The sequence below is a fragment of the Bos mutus genome, chromosome 7 (assembly GCF_027580195.1).
Source record: "Bos mutus isolate GX-2022 chromosome 7, NWIPB_WYAK_1.1, whole genome shotgun sequence".
In the NCBI taxonomy this organism is placed as follows: Eukaryota; Metazoa; Chordata; class Mammalia; order Artiodactyla; family Bovidae; genus Bos; species Bos mutus.
In genome coordinates, this window is record NC_091623.1 from 90098374 (window position 1) to 90124265 (window position 25892).

The window sequence follows — 25892 nt, forward strand, 5'->3', positions numbered from 1 at the left end:
CCAGCAGGACTAGTGGAGAAGCTGCTGTGGATTAGGCTGAATGGACTATCCCATCTCTCTAGCCAGTGGTCCTTAACTTCACAGGATCACCAACTTCTTTGACAGACTGATGGAAAGCTGTGGGTCTTGTTTCTCAAAACAGTTAAGTCAGTAAACAAAATATTGTAACAATTTGAAAATTAGCCCTGCCCTTTGGTCTCTGTTCCCATTCCAGGACTGAAGAAGCAGGAAGACACTGTGAAGTGGAATTAAAGGAGCACAGAAGGAGGTTCACTGCAAGAGGAGAAAGTCACTACCAGAGACTCACTGAGCTCACAGCACTGAACACCCTCAACCACCTTGTCAATGTCTTTGGGTTTCTGTTCAAACAGATTTGTTGCTACCTATAAACACTGAGAAGGAAGAAGACATGTCCAGCTTACCCTGGAGGACATTCCAAGGCAGAGCCCTCAAAAACATTTCAAAGGAGAAAAGTAAAGAGGCAGAAGTAGGAATGAATATTCCTCTCTCATGGTGTCTCTACTATAGACCACATGGATGGCGCTCTTTCTAGTCTAAAAAGACAGGAGCAACAGGTGAAGCAGTAAGTGCTTCTACTGATGATCTGGTGGCTCAGAGGGTAAAGCGTCTACCTGCAATGCAGGAGACCTAGGTTTGATCCCTGGGTCGGGAAGATCCCTTGGGGAAGAAATGGCAACCCACTTCAATACTCTTGCCTGGAAAATCCCATGGACAGAGGAGCCTGGTGGGCTACAGTCCATGGGGTCGCAAAGAGTTGGACACGACTGAGCGACGTCACTTTCTTTCTTTCTTTCTTTCACTGATGATCTATGTATGGCCAGGTACTGGAGAAATTACTTTTCATAATATTAAAACCAACAAATATTAATAAAAAAGCACCAAACTTCCCAAGTTCCTAACTCAATATTCTTAAACCAGGGAAAAAATAGGTTTTTTACTCAAAAATAATACTTGGCTTAGATGTGAGAAAAGACTTTCTAAATACTTTGAGACACTTTCCCTAAATACTTTGAGACACTGAAAGATGTATATGCATGCTAGAAATGGAGGGATATTGACAGGGGTTACAACAATGAGATTTGATTCTTTCTTTGATGGTTCTGAGAAAGTAATCATCATATAACCTGTGTTACTCCAGGTACATGCCCATCTGGAGAGGCAGGGAAAAATAAAGATCCGTCCCAGTTTGAGGTGACGATAAGGATGACAAATAGCTCCTTATTTTACAGATCATAATACAAAATTGAATTTTCTGATAGTGAAAAATGCCCAAATCTGAATAAGCTATTTTGTGATCTTGTGAGTGCCACATGGACAGGATGGATGACCTTTTGCCAGGTCCCCTTCTGCCTCATCTCTAACTTCAATATATTGCTAAAATAATAAAAATCCAAGGACTGAGTAACACTAACCTTGCTCAATCCATGATTGATTCCCAATACTTACATGAACAGGCATATCTCAGAAATATTAAGGGACTGGTTACAGACCATCACAATAAAGTAAATATTGCAATAAAGTAAGTCACATCAGTTTTTTGGTGCATAGAAGCTATGTTTACACTATAGTCTATTAGTGTGCAACAGCATTATGTCTAAAAAAACAAGTATATACCTTAATTAAAAAATACATGACAAAAACAATATAAGCCAAAAAACCAATTACAATAGTTACATCAAAGATCTAATCAAAGAACTAATCATAGATCACCATAACAAATATAATATTAATGAAAAAGTTTGAAATATTTGAATAATTGAAGAATTACCAAAATGTGACACAAACACATGAAGTGAGCAAATGCTGTTGGAAAATGGTAGCAATAGACTTGCTCAACATAGGGTTACCACAAATCTTCAATTTGTGAAAAATGCAGTATCTGAGAAGTGCAACAAAGTGAGGCACAATAAAACGAGACACGGCCATATTAGAACAGGGACAGGAAACTATTTGTAATAACCAGATAATATTGTGGGCCTTATGGGACGATTTTCCCAACTACTCAACTCTGCCAGTGCAGCAGGAAATCAGCCATGGACAATACATAAATGAAGGAACATGGTTATATTCCAATAAAACTTTAATTATGGACGCTGAAATCCAAATTTCACATAATTTTATTCAGTCATGAAATATTATTTTTTTTTCGACCATAAAACACCATTAACAACCACATAACTTGTGGGTCATACAAAAACAGGCATTAGCCCCAATATTTTGCAGCAGGCCATAATTTACTGGTCCTTGTGTTAGAAACTTTATGGTTGGTATTTATACTGACCTTTCAAACTGCACAATTCCAACAGCCCCTATAACCCCATGCCTCAGCCTCCTCCTCCCTTACACAGGAAATAGCAAGCAAAGAAAACTTTTAAGTCAAAAAAAAAAAAAAAAAAACATAAAAATAGAGACTATGAATTGCCCAAAGGTAAATCAACTAAACTGATTATTACAAAGTAGGCAATTCTTACCACTGGAGAACTTTTATACTATAAGAAAGCCTGTTTTAAGACGAAAAGTTACTCTGAATTAAAGACTTTAAAATGCAATTTTATTATCCACCAAGGAAGTATTACTGTAAAGCAGAAGGCCTAACAGGCCTGTTTTAATGAATAGATGACTCATCTGGAATCAGCGCATTAATTGTTGGGATTCAAATGGGTGCTCTTAAAGTACTGGGAAAAAAGACTTCATTTTTAAAGCAGGTTAAGCATTCCCCTACAGCCTTTTTTTAAAGTATCAGTTTGCTTTGCAAACTATTTCTTTCCAAAGACCATAGAAATAAACATCCATAAAACCCTGAAATATTTATCATAAACTCTAAGCTATTAAATTTCAAAAAATTTTAAATCCACATGTATTTGGGCAAGAAATAATACATTAAGTGGAACTGATGAACCTATCTGCATGGAAGGGCTAGAGATACAGATGTAAAGAATGGTCACAGGGTGGGAAGGAGAGGGTGGGATGAATTGAGAGAGTAGCACTGACATATATACATCACCATGTATAAAACAGATAACTAGTGGGAAGCTGCTGTGCGGCACAGGGAGCTCAGCCAGGTGCTCTGTGGCGACCTACAGCGGTGGGATGGGAGTGGAGGGTGAGTGGGAGGCTCAAGAAGGAGGGGATACATATACACATACAGCTGATTCAAGCAGATGTACAGCAAAAACTAACAACACTGTAAAGCAATTATACTCCAATTTAAAAATTAATTTTAAAAAAGGAACAATACATTGTCATTACTTTCAGCATTATAGGGTCAATGCTGTCAGTCTCCTAGTCCCAGGCTTGACACTGTACCTTTTGCCTTTTTTCAACCCTTTCAAATTAGTTTGAAACTTGTCCTCATCGTGGAGTTTCACTTCCCTTGCCCCAGTCTGGAGATTCAGCCGCACGTGGGATCCTGCAGGAACAGCCTGACCTAGAAGCAATGAAGACAGAGAAGGCTTATGAGGTATATGGTACTTGGAGCGACACTGCAACATGAAAAATTCTTTCAAGGGAAGCATACAGCACAAGTTCTCTCGGAATGTTCAGGTAAATCCTGAGCGTAAAAGAGCAATGATGTAACAAGAATTCAAGTTTTCTCAATTCTGGGAAGATGATAGTGAACTACAAGCTACACCAACCACTGTGCCTCCATCAGAGAACCAAGGAGCCAAGGAATCACCAGGCCAAGACAACTGTTTTCTGTTCCTGCCATCACACTTCAGCAGGGAGTTTCTTTACCTTAGACTAAAAATTAAAAGCCAAGTTGAGTACATAAGTGTATGTGTGTGATGATCCACTTCTAACCTCAAATCCATCCATAAGGCTTCAAGATTTTTTTAAAAAGGTATGTTCAAGTAGAATGGGAAAACCTTTCTCTGCAGAGGCTCCCTGAATAAGGTTAAGTCAGGTGTTAAATGACATAAGAAGTGAGACTCAGACTGGGGAAAAAGTGAATCCCAAATAGATGGAGTCCTTCATGCAAAGATTCAGACTCAGAAACTGACAGGATGCATTCAAGAGGCAAGGAACAGAAGAGGCCAGAAGAACTGGAAGGACTGTGGAGGCTGATAGCTTGAAGCACTACTTAAAGCCCAGTTTGGGGTAGGAAAATAAAAGTAATGGCTGAGGAAGTTGGTTCTTCGAAGAGAGGAGGCCAAATCCTGGCAAAAACAACAAAAAACTGATAACTTCTATTCTATTCCTATGACCATGGGCTAAGAGGTAACTTCTTTAATATTAACCCCATCTTTAAGGAAGTTCCCTGGTGGTCTAGCAGTTAGGATTTGGTGCTTTCACTGCTGTGGCCCCAGGTTCAACCCCTGGTCTTCAATTGAGATCCCAAAGCCATGCACGACAAACAAACAAAAAAATCCCATCTCCAAATGTATGAAGCTAAGCAGATCATCTTTGATATTCTCTCTACTTTACATTTCCCATATCCAATCAATCTCCCAAATCTCATGTTTTTCCTGCCATGTCTCTCTTGAATTTACATCCTTCTCTCTGTCTTCCCCACCACTGCCCTTAGAACCATCACCATCTCTCTTCCAGATACTCCCAAAGCTTTCCAACTGCCCTCTACTAACTATAATTACCTCCTAATCAAACTACTCTTTACAATGAATGATTTTTTTTTTTTTTTCAAAATACAAATGTGATGATGTCATTCCCCCACCTCAAACCTTTTAGTGACTTCCTACAGTTCTTATGGATGAAAATCCTCACACTGGTCAACAAGGCCCTGTTTAGTATCTAGCCATTGCCTGCCTCTTCAAACCTGTCCACTCCTCATTCCCCATGCTCTAGGCCACAATGGCCTTTTTCCATTCCACAAAAGGAACCATGCTTCCTCCTACCACAGGGCATTTCACCTGCTGTTCCCTTTACCCAGAACACTCCTTCCAACCCCAGCCTCCATCTCTTCATTCTTCCAATCCCATCTGAGAAGCTGAGAGGCATCCTCTATTTCCCCAGACCAGATCTGGCTGCCCCCCAAAGGCTTTCACAACACCATGACCATTTTTCTTTTTCTTTTTTTTTTTTTGACCACACTTGACAGATCTTAGTTCTTAGGCAGCTTGAGGGAGCTTAGTTCTCCCACCAGGAATTAAACCCAGGGCTACAGCAGTGAAACCACTGAGTCCTAACTATTGGACCACCAGGGAACTCTTTACCATGACCCTTTTACTCAATCACATTTATCACAATCAATAGTTATATCTTAAGTTTTTTATTTATCTGGCTAATAAAAATGCTCACCATTTTATTCTCAGGGTCTATCACATATCCAAGCATATGGCATATCCTCAGTAACTATTTGTTAAGTGAAAAATTAAAAATGGAAGTGAGAAAATCCTAGAGTTATCTAGTAGCATAAGGAAATGACAACAAAGATTTTTACTAGGGCAAGTAGATTCATAATAATCAGTAGTCATGTTGATAGTTATTTTTAGTAGTAATTTATACTAATACCAGTAAGAATAATAGTAACAATAATAATACCTTGAATTTTCAGACTTTTGATCAAAAGTAGAAATAAAAAAGAGAAAAAGTACATGACTTTAAAAGTTCAAGAAAATAACAAGTTAGACTGTGCTAAACTGGCCAAGGAAGAGATTAGGATCTCATGTGAATCAATTTATTTTATTTAGGGAAAATTCCAAAATTACTCCCTTCACATAAGCCACCACAGGGGGCAAGAGCAACCACAATAACATTAACTTAAAATATGGGTTACGCTCATTTAAAATACATGAAACCAGCCGCAGCAGCAGTGGCAGAAGCAACAGAAAACCCAGTATTTCAAATGTTTCCACCCCACTGGGAAAAAGGCCAAGTTAGAGATAAAGTGTGATCTAACCTGCTTCCTTCTAGAGCCTCTGTGAAGGGAGCGGAATACTGGAGAAGAACGGAGCAGAGCCAAAAAGTCACCAGATACACTTAAGGACTGGGAGGTAGAGGAGAAGGGGATAATCAGAAAATAAGACAGGAACCCAGAAAGGCAAAAAGGCCTGCAAAGCCTGCAGTGTCTGTTTCCCTAACATTAGCTCCCTGAGGGGGAAAAATATGAGTGGTAGATTGTATCACTGTCACCAGTTCTGTTCCATCTACCCCCTGTACTGTGTGACCTCACAGTCCCTCCTACTAGGAGTAGTTTCTCACCCTTTGACTTTGGACTTGGCCTATGACATGCTTTAGTCAGCAGGATGTTAGCAAATGTGCCACAGAGGTTTGAAATGTGTTTGTGTGTTTGGCTTCTCTCAGAATTGTGTATCACTGTGAGAAGAACATGCTCTACAAGCATTCTGGTCCAAGAGGGATGAGAGACCCATGGAGCAGATGTGGACCCAAATTGCAGACTGGAGCTGAGCCCAACCATGGTCAGCCAAGTCTAGCCCATCTGCAGACATGTGAGCAAGAATAAATGACTGGATATCTTTTTAAAACCTTTTACTTTGAATTACTTTTAAACTTCAGTTCAGTTCAGTAGCTCAGTCGCGTCCGACTCTTTGTGACCTCATGAATCGCAGCACGCCAGGCCTTCCTGTCCATCCAACTCCCGGAGTTTACCCAAACTCATGTCCATCGAGTCGATGATGCCATCCAGCCATCTCACCCTCTGTCATCCCCTTCTCCTCCTGCCCCCAATCCCTCCCAGCATCAGGGTATTTTCCAATGAGTCAACTCTTCGTATGAGGTGGCCAAAGTATTGGAGTTTCAGCTTCAGCATCAGTCCTTCCAATGAACACCCAGGAATGATCTCCTTTAGAATGGACTGGTTGGATCTCCTTGCAGTCCAAGGGACTCTCAAGAGTCTTCTCCAACACCACAGTTCAAAAGCATCAATTCTTCGGCGCTCAGCTTTCTTCACAGTCCAACTCTCACATCCATACATGATCACTGGAAAAACTTACACAGAACTTATAAGAATATTAATATAGAGAGTTTCCATACATCACTCACATGACTTTTCCCAATGTTAATATTTTACATAGCCATAGACAACTACTGGGAAACTAATACTAGTAATCAAACTAAAGATCCTTTTCAAACCTTAACAGTGTGGAAACTAAGTGGAAACTTAGTGGAAACTAAGGTCCTATTTTGTGCTATGATCCCATATGGCCCATGGTTGTTATTTCTCCCTAATTTCCTGCACTTGGCAACAGTTCCTCAGTCTTCCCTTGTCTTTCATGACCCTGACACCCTCAAGAAATACTAATCAGTTATTCAGGACTGTTTGGGTTTTGTCATGATTAAACTCAAATCATGCCACCTTGACAGAAGCACCAGAGAAATTATGTCATGCTCTTCCCAAAACATCATATCAAAGGGTTCATGATGTCAACATGTCTTATACTGGTGATACTGGTCTTGGTCAACTAACAAAAGCCATCTCTACTGAGCTTTTCCACTGTGGTAAACAAAAATCATGGCAAACTGTAGAAAATAGTTTGGCATTTCCTCAAAATGTTAAACAAAGAGTTACCATATGAACCAAGCAACTCTGCACTTAGTGTATACACAAAAGAACTAAAAAAATATGTTCACACAAAAACTTTTACATGAATGTTCATTGCAGCATTACTTACAATAGCCAAAATGTGGCAGAACAACCCAAATGTCCATCAAATCTAAGGAATGAACAAACAAAATGCAGTCTAGCCATTCAGAAGAATACTATTCATCCACTAAAAGGAATTAAATACTTTAGATCATTATGCTGTATCTCAATAAAACTGGAATAAAGAAGTAAATCAATAAAAAACACAATAAATAAAAAAGGAATGAAATACTAATATATAGTAGAACATGGATGAACTTTGAATACCTTACACTAAGTGAAAGAAGACAGACACAGAAAGTCATATTATTATATGACTCCTTTCATATGAAAGGTACTGAATAGAAAAATCATCAGACACAGTAAATTAATGGTTGCCAGGGGCTAGAGGAAGGGAGGAGTGGGGAATGACCACTCGTAAGAATTATTTCTTTTGGAGAGGATGAAAATGTGGTGATGGTTGCATGATACTGTGTGTATACTAAAAACCCCTGAATTGTTTAAAGAAAATCATGGGAGAAACACTGAGATTATACATATCCCCTTTTTCCTCAAACCTTTGCACACAATTAAGGGAATCCACTTGCAACAATTATCACTGTGGTGATGGTCTATGCGCAATTTTTTTTGTAATTTAATTTTTTCATAATTATATTTATTTACTTTTGATTGATGATTACTTTACAATATTGGTATGATTCCTATCATACGTAACCATGAATTAACCGTATCTGTATGTATGTCCCCTCCCTCTTGAATCTCCCTCCCACCTCCCACCCTTTCCCACCCCTCTAGGTTATTACAGAGTCCCAGTTAATAGCAATTTTCTACTCCCTTCCTTACACATTTATGAATTGAAATTTCACTATAAGGAAAAACTGCCACTTCTCCATATACTTATTTATCTTATCAGTATGTTCTCAAAGATATTTTATTCTATGAGTTATAGTCCAATATTATCATTATTTTGTTGCTCAAATTATTTCAGTTTTGGCAACTAGGAGCTTCTTCAGGTTAACTCTTGTGTTCCTTTGACAAGTCCCTTTTGTCCATCATTTTCTTTTTCAAGTATTTCCTTACTTTCTGGCTCCAAAAGAAGCTCCAAGTTTATCTTAAATTTTCCTTTCCCCAGCCTTTGAATCAACCATTTTTCAAGGAGTTCTAGTTCTTTTATTGAAGAACAGTGTTTAGAATCCACTATCTGCATAATACTTTGCCAACAAAGGTCCATCTAGTCAAGGCTATGGTTTTTCCAGTAGTCATGTATGGATGTGAGAGTTGGACTGTAAAGAAAGCTGAGCGCCAAAGTATTGATACTTTTGAACTGTGGTGTTGGAGAAGACTCTTGAGAGTCCCTTGGACTGCAGAGAGGACTCCAACCAGTCCATCCTAAAGGAGATCAATCCTGAATATTCATTGGAAGGACTGATGTTGAAGCTGAAACTCTAATACTTTGGCCACCTGATGCGAAGAGCTGACTCATTTGAAAAGACCCTGATACTGGGAAAGATCAAGGGCAGGAGGATAAGGTGATGACAGAGGATGAGATGGCTGGATGGCATCACCAACTCAATGGACATGAGTTTGGGTAAACTACGGGAGTTGGTGATGGACAGAGAGGCCTGGTGTGCTGCAGTCCACGGGTCGCAAAGAGTCGGACACGACTGAGCGACTGAACTGAACTGATCTGCATAACAGATGTGCTAATTATTACTAGGTTATCATTGCTTCTAGGCTCTGTCTTTGAATCAGAGATAAGAAATTTATGTATGTGTATACACATCTAGTAAAGTAATGCTCAAAATTCTCCAAGCCAGGCTTCAGCTATATGTGAACCGTGAACTTCCTGATGTTCAAGCTGGTTTTAGAAAAGGCAGAGGAACCAGAGATCAAATTGCCAACGTCCTCTGGATCATCGCAAAAGCAAGAGCATTCCAGAAAAACATCTGTTTCTGTTTTATTGACTATGCCAAAGCCTTTGATTGTGTGGATCACAATGAACTGTGGAAAATTCTGAAAGAGATGGGAATACCAGAGCACCTGACCTGCCTCTTGAGAAACCTATTTGCAGGTCAGGAAGCAACAGTTAGAACTGGACATGGAACAACAGACTGGTTCCAAATAGGAAAAGGAGTACGTCAAGGCTGTATATTGTCACCCTGCTTATTTAACTTATATACAGAGTACATTATGAGAAACGCTGGACTGGAAGAAGCACAAGCTGGAATCAAGATTGCCGGGAGAAATATCAATAACCTCAGATATGCAGATGACACCACCCTTATGGCAGAAAGTGAAGAGGAACTAAGAAGCCTCTTGATGAAAGTGAAAGTGGAGAGTGAAAAAGTTGGCTTAAAGTTCAACATTCAGAAAACGAAGATCATGGCATCTGGTCCCATCACTGCATGGGAAATAGATGGGGAAACAGTGGAAACAGTGTCAGACTTTATTTTGGGGGGCTCAAAAATCACTGCAGATGGTGACTGCAGCCATGAAATTAAAAGACGCTTACTCCTTGGAAGGAAAGTTATGACCAACCTAGATAGCATATTCAAAAGCAAAGACATTACTTTGTCAACAAAGGTCCGTCTAGTCAAGGCTATGGTTTTTCCTGTGGTTATGTATGGATGGATGAAGAAGGCTGAGCACTGAAGAATTGATGCTTTTGAACCGTGGTGTTGGAGAAGACTCTTGAGAGTCCCTTGGACTGCAAGGAGATCCAACCAGTCCATTCTGAAGGAGATCAGCCCTCGGATTTCTTTGGAAGGAATGATGCTGAAGCTGAAACTCCAGTACTTTGGCCACCTCACGCGAAAAGCTGACTCACTGGAAAAGACTCTGATGCTGGGAGGGATTGGGGGCAGGAGAAGGGGACGACAGATGATGAGATGGCTGGATGGCATCACTGACTCGATGGACGTGAGTCTGAGTGAACTCTGGGAGTTGGTGATGGACAGGGAGGCCTGGCGTGCTGCGATTCATGGGGTCGCAAAGAGTCGGACACGACTCAACAACTGAACTGAACTGATACACATCTATATTTCTATATCTATTTGTCTGTGGAGCTATTAAAAAGTGGGCTTCCCTGGTGGCTCAGCGGTAAAGAATCCACCTGCAATGCAGGAGACCTGGGTTCAATTCCTGGGTTGGGAAGATTCCCTGAAGAAGGAAATGGCAACCTACTCCAGTATTCTTGCCTGGAAAATTCCCTGGACAGAGAGCCTGGTGGGCTACAGTTCAAGGGGTTGCAGAAGAGTCAGACACAACTTGGCAGCACAACAACAACTATTAAAAAGTACAAGCTTATACTGGTATCTCTGACAAGACTGCACGCATTCAGGGTGATATGGCCACAGACTATACTGATACCTGAGATTTCAATCAACACTACAGGGTTCATTTGTCTCCCCTCTCTTTCCTTGTTTGCAACTTCTTTCTCCAACAGTAAGAAAACTGGCTCTTTTTATCTGCAATGTTTTATTTACTGTTCAATCCTAGTATACATACAAAGTAATTTCAAAATTACTAACCATACCACTGTCAGAAACACATTTACCAAACTAGATTACAACATTTACATACAGCTCCTTTGTCTTTAGTTTTGCAGTATCTAGTCAAGGTATCATTTCACAAGGCCACTTAGTTTAGTTCCATTCTCCCCTACCCAAGTCAGTATGATTATGTTGTCAATTTGTAATACTTGGTTCATTTGTTAGTGCCTGTATTCCATTTTGTTGTTCCCATTCCTCCACATCCTGGCTGGTTTAATTTTTTATTTTGGGGCATCTGAAGGGTATGTGAATGTGAACTATTACTACAGTTCTAAGAGAGCAATACAAAAAGAAATTACTATCATTTTAAAGCTGAGTTTTGAAGTGGTTTGTTTATTGTCACAATTCATTCCAACGGTCCTGAAACAAGGAATTTAAAAGTGTCCACTATAAAGAGAGGTCCTTTTTTCTGAAATTATATCATTTCTATCTTTTTAGTGTTAAAACGTCCTTTTATAAAATGAGATAACGATGATGAAGGATGACAGTGGGTTGTTTCTATGTTAAGGTCCTTAACTCAGAAAAGTAAAAAAGCTGGCCTTTGGTCCCCAGAATTTTCTTTTAAAGTTTTCTGGTTCATGAAATACCATAGTCTGGAAACTACTCATCTATTCTACCAATGTTCCCTAGGACATTTGAGAATTATTCCCACTGTACACTTTAAATGAGTGAATTTTATGATATATAAATTTTATCTCAATAAAGTTGTTTCAAAATTTCATTTCTTTGGATAAAGCAGTACTTCTTTTGAATCCCGGAACAGTAATTAGACTATCAAATATAGTCCAAGGTGACAGCAAGTATTACTTGAGGCCAAGAAAAAGCTAAGTTCAAAGCCTAAACACAAACCCAGAAGGACAGTTACAGGTAGGGTAGGAAAAAGAAAATGAGTCTAGAAAGCCTGAAGCCATCAAACACCTGGGCAAGAGGAATACTGGCAGAAGGGCAAGTAAGAAATATTGATCCGAGATGTAGAAGTCAACTCAAATGCCCACGGGAGACTGGCAAGTAAGAGAGATGAGTGAGGAAGGCCATCTATAAGACAACAGGGAATAGTGAGGGCTAAAGAAAAAATGCCCTCTAAAAGCATTCAAACTTTTAAATACAAAAGCCAAACAAAACATATCTATATTTGGAATTCAGCCTACAACCAATTTGTGACTACTGGAAAAGATGCTTCACCTATTGACAAATCTTGCCTGACTCAACATTTGTTCCCACTCACCTAATTGCCCAGTAATTAGAAACTTAGCCTTCCTGGGCTCAGAGTACCAGCGTCCTCCTTGGGTAGCACCCACAAGGAGCCCTCTGTATAGTCTGACTGCTCTGCTTCAGGGGAGCCAGGGCCAGCTGAGATGGATGCCACAGTGTCCTGGTTTCTGCGATGGCATCAGATGCCTAGGAGTAATATGTCTTTGGGAGGCATAAGAGGTATGGGGATGTCCTCTGTGGGCTTCAATCTGGAAACATCCCCCTCCAGGGACCCCTGGGCTCTTCCAAGTTAAACGTGGATACAACGGCAGAAAAATCTAGGGCTGCTCCAGCATGGCCCGCTCAGATGAGAACTGGCCATCGACCACGAGCACTGGAACTCTGCTATCCACTCGGCTATTTCTTTGAGAGCCAGTAAAATCAGCCAAATTCTTTTTTCTTTCTGAATTGTCATGACCTTATGTGTCAAATGACAAGAATCTATCGTGCTTGCTTTCACTAATGTGTTAGATTGTTGTGAAAAATAAATGAGAAAACACTGTGTCAGAGCTCAGAAGAAGTTAAAAGTACTTCAGGAAACACAGACCCAAAAAGGTAAATGTCAACCAGGATGAAGCAAAGACATTTTATTTATCAAGTCCTGTAGGTATATATGTGTTAACAAAAGTGAAAATTCCCAATTATGCCGAGTTTCTGAAGGGCAAGGACCAATTACTTGTGCCCACAGCTCAGGCTCAACTCTAGGCACACAGCAGGCCACCAGAAAGGTCAGCTTGAATGCCAGCCTCCTGGCCCCCACTTCCAGGACCAGAATTAACAGAAGGAATACAGGACAGGAAGCAATGGCACTCACCTCCAAGCTCATAACCAGGGTGAGTCAGAGCTGAGACTTCATAAGCCCGGTTGCCATAACTACCACAGCCCTCTCCTCCTGCTTTTTTATTCAGAAACCCCAAACAAGTTCTGGCAAGATCCTGGCTTCACACAAATGAGCATCTATCCTGTCTCCAAGGCAGGACTTGAACTGAACGAGTAACAAACAACAAAAAAATGTGCACAAACCTCTCTAGGGTGCTGAACCCTGAACCAACGCTTAATGTTTTTTGAAACGAAACACAAATGGAGATCTTTTTTGTAAGCAGCAAAACACAGAGTGAACCAGTCTGTCTTGTCATTACATTCATCCATTTCCTAAAAGGACTTAACAATGGCAAAACAAGAAAAAATAAAAATATTCTCCAAAGTTATTTTTTTTTACTCTGCCACATAATCTACAATCTGGGCAGAGCCTTAGAAGAGTTCTCTGGCAGGGCTTTCAAGCAAGTGTGGAAATCCATCACCTGCACTAAAGCCCTTCAGATCAGGAGACTCCACAGTCTTCCTCTGGGAATAGCTATCCTGATAGCTCCCACCACATTCCAGAATTACCCTCCAAAATTTTATCTGCTGTGATCTAACCAATGTCTCCTTTCCAGTTCCAAGAAGAGACAACAGCTGTTCACAAATCTCTGCCCACAGAATTCACAACAGCAGTGCTCTTCAAGTATAAGGACTAGCCATGCTACTAAGAGGATTTCCTGTGTTTCAGCTAAACAGCCATCAGGACAAAGGCTCCAAGTATTTAGGACACAGTGAGTCTCTGTCCACGATTGGTTGGTCAACAAGCATATATTGAGGATTAGGTAAGAGCCTGCCTGCTCTATACTAGGCATTCCTTCTACCACAGCTTACTGTGCATCCACTGAAGAAAGCCACCTGCAGTGTTGGGCACTGGGAAGGATACCACATCAACAAGACCAACAGCTGCCATTGAGGAATATGCAAGGAGATCCAACCAGTCCATCCTGGAGGAGACAGGTCCTGGGTGTTCATTGGAAGGACTGATGTTGAAGCTGAAACTCCAATACTTTGGCCACCTGATGCGAAGAGCTGACTCATTTGAAAAGACCCTAATGCTGGGAAAGCTTGAGGGCAGGAGGAGAAGGGGACGACTGATGATGAGATGGCTGGATGGCATCACTGACTAGATGGACATGAGTTTGGGTAGGCTCCGGGAGCTGGTGATGGAGAGGGAGGCCTGGCGTGCTGCGGTTCATGGGATGGCAAAGAGATGGACACAACTGAGCAACTGAACTGAACTGAGGAATATGAAATAAACAAGGAAGAGGAGTAACAACATTCAGAGTCCCACTTTTCTGGCAAGCAAAGAAGTGGGCATATTCAGGAGGCAATGAGTAACTCCTTCTGAAACTCAGCATATAACAGAAAAATAAGAAGTAAGGAGACTGTTTAGAAAGATATTATACTTGACCTAATCAGATACAATCAAGCCTGAACAAGAGGAATGGGTGGGGAACGGGAAGAATGAGACAGCAGTAAGGGATGACAGTATTTTGATCAGAAAAACAAGGAATTCTTCTGACAGTGGTCAGTCCTCCTTCCTTCAAAAGCACCAGAGCTTTAAGCATGTACAGTGACTCCTTCCACTAGCCCAGGAGATCTGTCAGAGCCCCACAGTTTAATGAATCCAGGGGTAAAGGAGAACAGAGGGATACTTTCACCCAGAAATCCAAGACAGGCATCCCACACCTGTTCCTAGCCCACTGGTTTCCTCTGTTCCCCTTTCATCTCTACCCTCAACATGTTTCATGTTCCTCTATAGCTCAGAAGACCCAGTGAGACTAACAGATAAAGCGCAGCCCTTTAATCAGAGCACTTGAGCTTTTACATCCATGGGAACTGGTTTTTAATAATCCTATTGATTGCTAGAGTCTACAATCAATGACAGAGTCTAGTTACTGTCATTTCTTTTTTTAGAGAGATACTCCCCACTGAGGCATCCCAGGGAGCTCAGTAGTGAAGAATCCGCCTGCCAATGCAGGAGATGTGGTTCGATCCCTGGGTCAGTAAGATCCCCTGGAGTAAGAAATGGCAACCCACTCCAGTATTCTTGCCTGGAAAAATTCCATGAACAGAGGAGCCTGGCAGGCTATAGTCCATTAGGATAGCAAAAGAGGTGGACAAGACAGGACTGAGCACACACACTTATTCCCCACTTATTCTCTCAAACCTACAAAATCTTGAATATATGCAGATTTCACATTCTTGATTGTGCATATATGTATGCGTATCTGTTGGGGATGAGGAGACTGGGTAAAGACTCAAGAAAATTGGAAGAAGAAAGGAACCGTTAAGAGACCAAAGGCCAGGCAGTTGGAAATAAACCGCAAATAAAATAAACAGCAAAGCTACAGTCCTTCCAGCTCTCCAATCCCACCACTTAGAAATTGCTGAGTCAAATGAAACCATATTTTAAAAGTCTCACTGCAATTGAAGTTCACTGTGAGATACTGACAATGAGCTTCATTTAATAATGAGGAGGGGAAAAAAAGCAATTGGGAGTGAAGAAGTTAAATGTGCCCTTTCCCAGAGGTCAGGGACCGTAATTCCACTATAGCTCATTTCTTGGAGAAGACTCTTGGGGATTCCAGAATGCCTGCATTTCCCACCCAGGCACAATTTCATTAGCAGCTCATTAGCAAAAGTGGCAACCATTTTTGACTCTTGTTTTTCATAATATTTATTGGTTAATTGACACTTTGAACACAAGTTGACTAAGGACCAAATGAAAGTGCTAAAACCATTCATTAGTCAAATTTAAAACACAAAGATTGTATTCTAAACACACACTTTATTCTCATTTATTTTCCACAAACAGAAGTCATAATTTAATAAGGGGGCTAAGAAGCAAAGTGCCAAGATACTGCGCTTTAATTTTTAATCCTTTTTCTCCTACCCCATCAGTCCCCAGGGATCCTGACATCATAATTGGCTCTGTTTGTTCTCTTCAACAGCACCTGTTACCTCCACAGTCAAACATGGTTGTGTGAATAATTTCAAAACAGTACCAGCTAGTCCTGACCTCTACAATTTCCTCAGTGTCTGCTGCAAAAGCCCCCCAGTTTCGATTCTCCCTGCAGTGGAAAAAGAGGAAATCCATAGGTATGAGGGGAGCAAAATTCCTAGAGCTAAGTTTCTCTCTAGATCAGTTGTAAAGGAAGGGACTCAACTCCTTTCCTTTTTGAGGGAGGGGGACAGAATGCAAACGAGAAGGTGAAATGATGCAGGTGAAGCAACGATACAGTGCAGAGAAGCCAGTCAAAGAAACAACTGGTCCCAAGTCTTTGCCTCTGCATTATGAGAGGGCCCCCCCTTAAATGTAGGCAACTTGAACAACAAAATGAGGTTAGTTACCGGAGCCTTCTTTCATCTAGCAAAATGTAATAACAATCCCAATTTGTTGCCTCTCAGCTTAAAGTTTTGGATCATGTGTATTAAGAGACCTACTAAGTGTGCTGTGTTTTGCTTTCTTCATCTGCATTGCTAGTTTCACCAGAAGGAGCTACAGCCTCTAGCACCTGGGTTACTTGGGCAGTTACCCAGTCCAGAGATAGAGGGCATAGGCTGAGGAAGACCCAGATTCCAGGTCCAGTTCCACCACTTAATAGCTTTAAGATCTTGGGACAATAAGCTTTGTGGCCCATGTATAGAATGGGGCTCCAAGTACTCACTTCAGAGAGTTCACAGAGTTCACTGTGAGGAGTAAGAGATAAAGCAAGTGGGATGCTTAGGGCAGACTCCAGAGAACTCTCAATAATGGTGTTTACAGACTCCTGTCTCTCTGTGACTTGTTCAGTTTTCCCAGCTATGGGACAGGGACCATTACAGATGGTTAGACTGAGTGTTAAGAGGCTCTCAGTACGTATCTGACTGAATTCTGTAGGGGATAAGCAAGTACATGATTTTTGTAGAATTTTCAGGTTGGACTGAAGCCAGTTCAGTAACAATGAAGGCTTCAGGGCATACAAATTGAGAGGGCAGGTGGTTAAACTAGGCCTCTATCACACTGAAAACATACACTACAGCATTCCTTGGCTGGGGCCAGCCGTAGGCCAACCAAACCCATTTAAGATGGAGCAGTTTCAGGCCTCCCTGGTAGTCTAGTGGTTAAGAATCTACCTGCAAATGGAGGCGACACCAAGGAGTTCAATCCTTGGGCCAGGAAGAACCCACATGCCAAGGAGCAACTAAGCCCGTGCGCCAGAACTACCGAGCCAATGCTCCAGAGCCTGTGAGCCGCGACTACTGAGCCTGTGTGCTGCAACTGCTGAAGCCCGAGCACCTAGAGTCCATGCCCTGCAACAAGAGAAGCCATGGCAATAAGAAGTCCAGGCACAGCAAGGAGAAGTAGTCCCCACTCGCCACAACCAGGGAAAGCCTGTGCACAGCAACAAAGACCCAGTATAGCCAAGAATAAATAAATACATTTTTTAAAAAGATGGAGCAGTCTCTATCTATACCATTCCCCAAGTCAGAACAGAAATCAGAAGCCATATCCGTAAGTATAACTTAAGCAAACGTGGGAGGGATTTAAATGAGAAAAAGTGCCCAGCCAGCAACAAGGGGAAGGGTTTCTGGTTTCCCTATAAACTTAATTCAAACACAGGTTGAAGCCAGTTCTGTAACAATGCACCATCAGGCTTATAAAAGCAGCTGCCCTGCTCTGGCTTCATGTTCCTTGGGGGATCTTGCTTGCAGGTGCCCATCCAAGCATGGGTGGGATGTTCCAGGCCACTGGGCACAAGGTTGGTGCTTCAGCAAACCTGCTGATGTGTACACTTCTGACAAGCAGCCTGCTTCCTACCTCCAACCCGTCACAACAGCTGATGCTGCCCCCAGCTGCGCCTCCCCACAAAGCTCCCAATCCTGAGCACTTAAACTCTGCAACTGTCACTTGATTATATGCACTCTACCTGCTACACACTCTTCAAGTCCCCTACAAGGACCCAGGCAGTGCCTGGAAGTTTTGGCCTTGGTGCTTACTACCATTCAACAGTGAATTCACCCCCTATTGAGGGATTCTGGTATGGATCCCTTTTGATAGAAGTCACCTCACAAAAATCCATCTCCCACACACCCTCTTCCCCCTACCATTTTAAATTTATGGAGAAGGCAAACCCTTCACAACTCCAGTGTCACCAGCACCACGAGCTAGAGATCATGAGACCTAATCTCCACTGGAAAGATACAAGATCCTTCCTTGGGCCATGCCTCCAGCCAATACAGGCAGGAGGAGCATCCTTGAGGAAACTCTGTTGGCACTCCCCTTCTTAAAAACCTTCAGTGGTTCTTTGCTACCCTCCCAAGTACCAATACCCCAGCTGGTGTTCAAGGTCCCCCTAATACAGCAAAGTCCCTGCCTGATATTCTCTGCATTATCTCCCCTCATCCACAAATCCCCCATTCTCTGGCCAAACTCATTCACACTTTCTTTGGTCCTTGATACTGCCCTTTACTTGCTTTTACTCTGTTGAATTTAAATCCATTTTTTAAAGGCCTAGCTCAAACAATGCTATGCAATTTTATACACTGTTTTCCCTCCCTTTCAACCTTGTGTATCTTGCTTATTCCTCTCTAATGGCACATCCTCTATTCATTTTTTCTTACTCATTTGGATTCTTTGATACTTATCCAACAGATATTTACTAACCACCTACAATATGGTGGGTTTTAGGGAAATTAAGGATGAGACATGGCCTTTCTACACTTAAGGAAATCACTGGGCTAGTGAGGGAAATAAATATATAAAAACATGATATTTGATAAATTTTCCCCAGTAGGTTAAATTCCCCCTGAAGTCAGAACATCTTTATATTTCTAAATTACTAAACAAAAGTGCCTGGTAGTAAATGTCCACTGTGTGTATATTTCAAAACAAAAATAACTGTATGAGATGAAAAACAATTTCTTCTTTCTGAAATGTGGGGAAAAGGGATATATTGCTGCAAAGACAGTCTTTAACATGGGATCATTGGAAAGTAAAATCTAGTAAATACAACACATATTTTTAAATGTGTTTTAATTCCACAGTATCACTCTTCAACCCACAAGTTAAATGAGATAGAGGTACAAAGACTGAGAATTGCACAGAGGAACATTCCTGGAATTCCAGTGGTTAAGACTGTATGTTTGACCCCTGGTCAGGAAACCATGCTGCATGGCATGGTCAAAATAAAAGGACTGCACAAAAAGGAACAGGAATCAAGAGCTCAAAACAGAATGAGAGACCTACACTGTTGGTGGGAATATAAGTTTGTACATGCACTGTGGAGAACAGTGTAGAGGCTCCTCAAAAAACTAGTGGAGGTGATGGAATTCCAGTGGAGCTATTTTAAAACCTAAAAGATGATGCTGTGAAAGTGCTGCACTCAATTTGCCAGCAAATTTGGAAAACTCAGCAGTGGCCACAGGACTGGAAAAGGTCAGTTTTCATTCCAATCCCAAAGAAATGCAATGCCAAAGAACGCCCAAACTACTGCACAATTGCACTCATCTCACACGCTAGTAAAGTAATGCTCAAAATTCTCCAAGCCAGGCTTCAGCTATATGTGAACTGTGAACTTCTAGATGTTCAAGCTGGTTTTATAAAAGGCAGAGGAACCAGAGAATTGCCAACATCTGCTGGATCATGGAAAAAGCAAGAGAGTTCCAGAAAAACATCTATTTCTGCTTTATTGACTATGCCAAAGCCTTTGACTGTGTGGATCACAATAAACTGTGGAAAATCCTGAAAGAGATGGGAATACCAGACCACCTGACCTGCCTCTTGAGAAACCTATATGCAGGTCAGGAAGCAACAGTTAGAACTGGACATGGAACAACAGACTGGTTCCAAATAAGAAAAGGAGTACGTCAAGGCTGTATATTGTCACCCTGCTTATTTAACTTCTATGCAGAGTACATCATGAGAAACGCTGGGCTGGAAGAAGCACAAGCTGGAATCAAGACTGCCGAGAGAAATATCAATAACCTCAGATATGCAGATGACACCACCCTTGTGACAGAAAGTGAAGAGGAACTCAAAAGCCTCTTGATGAAAGTGAAAGAGGAGAGTGAAAAAGTTGGCTTAAAGCTCAACATTCAGAAAACGAAGATCATGGCATCTGGTCCCATCACTGCATGGGAAATACATGGGGAAACAGTGGAAACAGTGTCAGACTTTATTTTTCTGGGCTCCAAAATCACTGCAGATGGTGACTGCACCCATGAAATTAAAAGACGCTTACTCCTTGGAAGAAAAGTTATGACCAACCTAGATAGCATATTGAAAAGCAGAGACATACTTTGCCACCAAAAGTCCATCTAGTCAAGGCTATGGTTTTCCCTGTGGTCATGTATGGATGTGAGAGTTAGACTGTGAAGAAAGCTGAGCACCGAAAAATTGATGCTTTTGAACTGTGGTGTTGGAGAAGACTCTTGAGAGTCCCTTGGACTTCAAGGAAATCCAACCAGTCCATTCTGAAGGAGATCAGCCCTGGGATTTCTTTGGAAGGAATGATGCTAAAGCTGAAACTCCAGTACTTTGGCCACCTCATGTGAAGAGTTGACTCATTGGAAAAGACTCTGATACTGGGAGGGATTGGGGACGGGAAGAGAAGGGGACGACAGAGGATGAGATGGCTGGATGGTATCACCGACTCAATGGACGTGAGTTTGAGTGAACTCTGAGAGATGCTGATGGACAGGGAGGCCTGGTGTGCTGCAATTCATGGGGTCGCAAAGAGTCGGCCACGACTGAGCGACTGACCTGAACTGACGATCCAGCAATCCCACTCCTGGGCATATACCTGGACAAAACTATAATTCGAAAAGAATTATTACCCTTATGTTCATAGAAGCACTATTCACAATAGCCGATACATAGGAGTAACCTGTATGTCCATCAACAGATAATGGATAAAAAGGATACACATACATACACAGCCACATACATACATACAAGGGAATACTACTCAGCCATAGAAAAGAAGGAAATAATGTCATTTGCAGCAACATGGATGAGACTAGAGATTATCATACTAAATGAAGTCAGAAAGCAAAAGACAAATACCACAAGTCATTTATACATGGAATCTAAAATACGACACAAATGAACTTATCTATGAAACAGAAATGGACCCACAGAGCAAACAAACTTGTAGCTGCTTGAGGGGGCGGGGGTGGAGTGGGAGTCTAGAGTTAACAGATGCAAACTATTATATATAGAATGAATAAACAACAAGGTCCAACTGTATAGCACATAGAACTATATTCAATATCCTGAGATAAATAATGGAAAAGAATATGAAAAAGAATATACACACAGGTATAACTGAATCAGTTTGCTGTATAGCAGAAATTAACATAACACTATAAAGCAATTATAAGTCAATAAAAAAAATTTCAAGAAAAAAGGAATAACCAACAACAACAAAACAGAATGAGAAAGAAGTGCAGGTGAGCTCTTAACTGTTAGTAAACTACACTCATCAGAGTTCACTGTGGACTTCAGAGTATCATAACCTCTGATTACAGGCTTCAGTGGATGAATATTGGCCAAAGCTCTACAACTTCTCTTTATCCCTAAACTTTCAAGTATTCCCAAGTCCACCAAACAGAAGCAAGAGAGATCTGACAGACAGGAAGGCAACAACAAGAACTATGTCACCTAAGACCAGTTGGTGAAGACTATAAAACTGTATGTGAAATATTTAGTATACAATTACATTTTTCTGAGATGGTTTATAGCTTTCACCAGTTTCCTAAAGAGGTCTGTAAATCTCTCTCCCAATACACATATAAACATGCATACCTTGGAGTGGCTATAGGCCAATACCAGGAAGGCTACACAGTAAGAGGCATTCTAATACACTGTAGGTAAAGATACAAATCTGTGCAATGCTCTTGGGCATCTGGCAACATCTATTAAAACTGCAACTGTTCATTTCCTTTAACCCACTGGATTCCCCTTGTAGGAACGTGTCCAATAGAGACAGTAACCAAACTGCACAATGATATATTGACAGAAGGTTCATTATAGCATTTTAATAACTGCAGACAATGAGAAACAAAACAAAATGTCCATCAGTAAGGGATTTATTATACAATGCAGTTTACGCCTTCAATGGAATACAATAATCTCCAACAAGGAGGAGAGAGAATTATACTGACACTAAAAAGAGGACTGGGATTTCCTGGTAGCTCAGCTGGTAAAAGAATCTGCCTGCAACGTCCTGTTGGCTCAGACGGTAAAGAGTCTTCCCACAATGTGGGAGATCTAGGTTTGATCCCTGGATTGGGAAGATCCCCTGGAGAAGGAAATGGCAACATACTTCAGTATTCTTGCCTGGAAAATTCCATGGACAGAGGTGCCTAGCAGGCTACAGCCCATGGGGTCTCCAAGAGTCGGATACCACTGAGCAACTTCACTTTCACTTTCAAAAAGATGACTAAGACTATGCAAAAAGAATAAGCTACAAATTTCATCTTTATTTTTAAAGAACATATATGTTTAACATGGCAGCAGTATAAGCTTTTAATCTATTCAAATCTTCACAATTAAAACAGACTCAATGACTAGATAGCAAAACAAATCCTACAGGCAATATTTGTATCAAAACAAAGTAAAAAGACACCTACAAATTCCCAGACAGAAGTGAAGCAGGTGAAGACAAATCACCAAATCTACATGGAATCAGTCTCTGTGCGGGAGGACACAGGAAACAACAGGTATCCAACAAATTTGAAAAAGGAGAAGCCCAAAGTAGGCAGGTATCAGTAGGTATTCACACACATACACACACAACAAAACAGGCCAAGGGGAAAACAGCAGCTGAACCCAGGAGGGATTCTCCCCAGTCTAATAATAGGTAAGTACAAGAATCCTGGTGGTAAGTACTCAGTGGCTGGAGCAACAGAGTCCTACTAAACTCTCAGATTTAATCAACCAATGCTCCCTATTAGAACACTAAGAGGTTAGGACAGAGACACTGAGAAAACACTGCTGCAAGAGACATCAAAAATTAAGCAGAACTGAAATAATAGCAATAAAGAAAAGAGAAGATCCAAATAAAAATGCTGGAAGAAAATAGAGCCAGGAATCTTCACAGAGCAAACTGCCATGCTTTTAAATACTATAATGAAACAGAAAACGGGGCACTGTGAATTTTTTTAAAAAGGTAATTAAAGCCATGCTTCTTTTCTAATAATTCAAGAAATCTAACTTCACATAAAAAATGACCTGAAAAAGACTGAGTTCAAAACCTATAAAGTTATTATAAGAAAGAAAAATAGAATTAGGAGAGGAATAACATCTCCATGGAAAATAAAAACAAGCCAGAAAAACAGGCCATGAATAGACCTAAACTGCAACTTCCTATTTTAAAAGGAGCTAAACACATGTTTTTGATTATACAATATAGTCAAGAATAAAAATAAGAAATGAGGTGCCAGAACTCAATGAAAGTTAGAAATAATAATCAAAGCAAAAAATGTCATAAAATAAGTAGAAGGTGAATGAAGAAAAATATGAAAAACCAAAAATGAATGAAGGAAAAAAAGTAAAACTTATCAGAAACTGACAATAAAGATAGACAAAAAAAGATCCAACATTGAAGAAGAAAACTCAAAAAGGAAAGAGAATACCAAAAACTGTAATTCAAAAAAAATTTCCCCTAAAATAAAAAAAGTTTTAAAAAACTATGTATTAAGAGAGCACACAGTGTACCTCAGAGAATACTGACGAGGAACGTCTGACAGCAAACATAACCTAGTAAAATTACTGGATTTTAAAGGAAAAAAATCCTTAGGATATCTAAGCCCAAACTTAGATTCTTAATCAGTGTTTTGGCCAGCAAAGCCTACTGCCAGAAGAAAATTAATTGACAGATTTAAGATACTCAAAGAAAAAAATGTGAGCCAAAAAGTTCATGTCTACCAAAGCAGCTTCTGGGTAGCCACTTTATATTTAAAACATAAAGACCACAGACAAACTTATCAATATCCAGGAACTCAAAGAATATTGTTTCAAGGAGTCCTGCTTGAAGAATCTACTAGAAAGCCCATTTTAGACAATCAAAATAACTATGAAGAGACACTGTCATTAAGACTGCAGTTAAGTATCAAATCAGTTCAGTTGCTTGGCCATGTCTGACTCTTTGCAATCCCATGGACTGCAGTATGCCAGGCTTCCCTGTCCATCACCAACTCCGGGAGCTTACTCAAACTCATGTCCATCGAGTTGGTGATGCCATCTAACCATCTCAACCTCTGTCATCCCCTTCTCCTCCCACAGGAGGAGGAGAAGTATCAAATATATATATATATATATATATAAAAATTATTTGTAGAAATAAGACTAAATGAATGTTAAAATGAAGAAGTGGCTATGTGCTCTGACAATATAGAAACAGGACAGCTATTTACAGCTATTTACAAATGATGATCAAACACACACAAAAGAATGTTTTTAAACTTTTTTCAGTAATCCTAGCAGGGTGGTTGCACTGCCATTCTGAAACTGTAATATGTATAATATGACACAGGACAAATGAGTAATTATTATTCTAATTGTATACCATTCTATTCCAGAACCAGAATTCTTAGTGTAAAATAAAAGATACAGATGTAATGCCAAAAAGCTAAAAAATAATCCTGTACTCCAGAATGAGAATCTGTTTAAATGTATAATAAAATTTTAAATAATTGTAAATGTATATAAAAATGTATAATAAAATGTAAAATAAAAATGAATATATCTGATAATATACTATTTATATAATATAAAATATATCAGATATATTTCCTAGCTCTCGCCAACTGAAAGACCTGGAAACAATGATCAGTACAGTATCAGTGAGCAACCCTAATGGCCAGAACATAGTCTTAAGACACCGTTTCCTATTAAAAGAAACGAGGGCTTCCTGGAGCAATGGTTGATTTCAGAACTAGGTGGGAAATAAACAGTATGAGCCTAGACTATCTTGTCACACGAAATAGCAAAAACGCTATCAATAACTACTATGACAATACCAAAAGAGCTTTGATTCAAATGACAAAAGACAATATAATTTCAATTTCAGTAAAAACAGTCATTGCAATGGGTTGAAACTTACTAAACATTCTTATAGGAAAAAATTCTAATCACTCATTAAAACTTGACTGGGAAACAATTCATTATCTTGAAAACTGATAAAATTTAGGATAAATTAGGAAAAAGAATAGTATATGAGAGGCAGTGTCTCTTTATAAAAATTATACAGAGACTGCCTTGGTGGTCTAGAGGTCAAGAATCCACCTTGCAATGCAGAGGATGCAGACTGGATACCCAATTGGGAAACTAAGATCCCACATGCTGTGGAGCACCTAAGTCCATGCTCCACAGCTACCAAGTCCGCACACTCTGGAGCCCATGTGCCAAAACCAGAGAGTACGTGCACCACAAAGAAAGAACCCACATGATGCAACGAAGATCTCTCGGGCCGCAAATAAGATCTGATGCAGCCAAATAAATAATTTTTTAAAGTTATTTAAAATTTTAAATAACTAAAATTAAACAACTAAAAATTTAAACAACTAAAAGCAAAAAAAGAAATAAGTTTGAATATCACCATCTCGTAACCCCACAAAAAGAAAGTACAATTATGTACTCCCCAATACAAAAACCCAAA

General features: G+C 40.3%; 1 protein-coding gene across 5 annotated transcripts in view; it reads right to left on the reverse strand.

The window, feature by feature from the left end:
* Positions 1 to 25892, reverse strand: part of SIL1 (SIL1 nucleotide exchange factor) — a 249871-nt gene that overhangs the window by 106802 nt on the left and 117177 nt on the right. For all 5 annotated transcript variants that reach the window (XM_070374420.1, XM_070374418.1, XM_005900164.2 and 2 more), the window contains exon 4: positions 3328 to 3448. In XM_070374420.1, coding sequence (XP_070230521.1) covers positions 3328 to 3448 — 121 coding nt within the window. The remainder of the gene's footprint in view (positions 1 to 3327; positions 3449 to 25892) is intronic.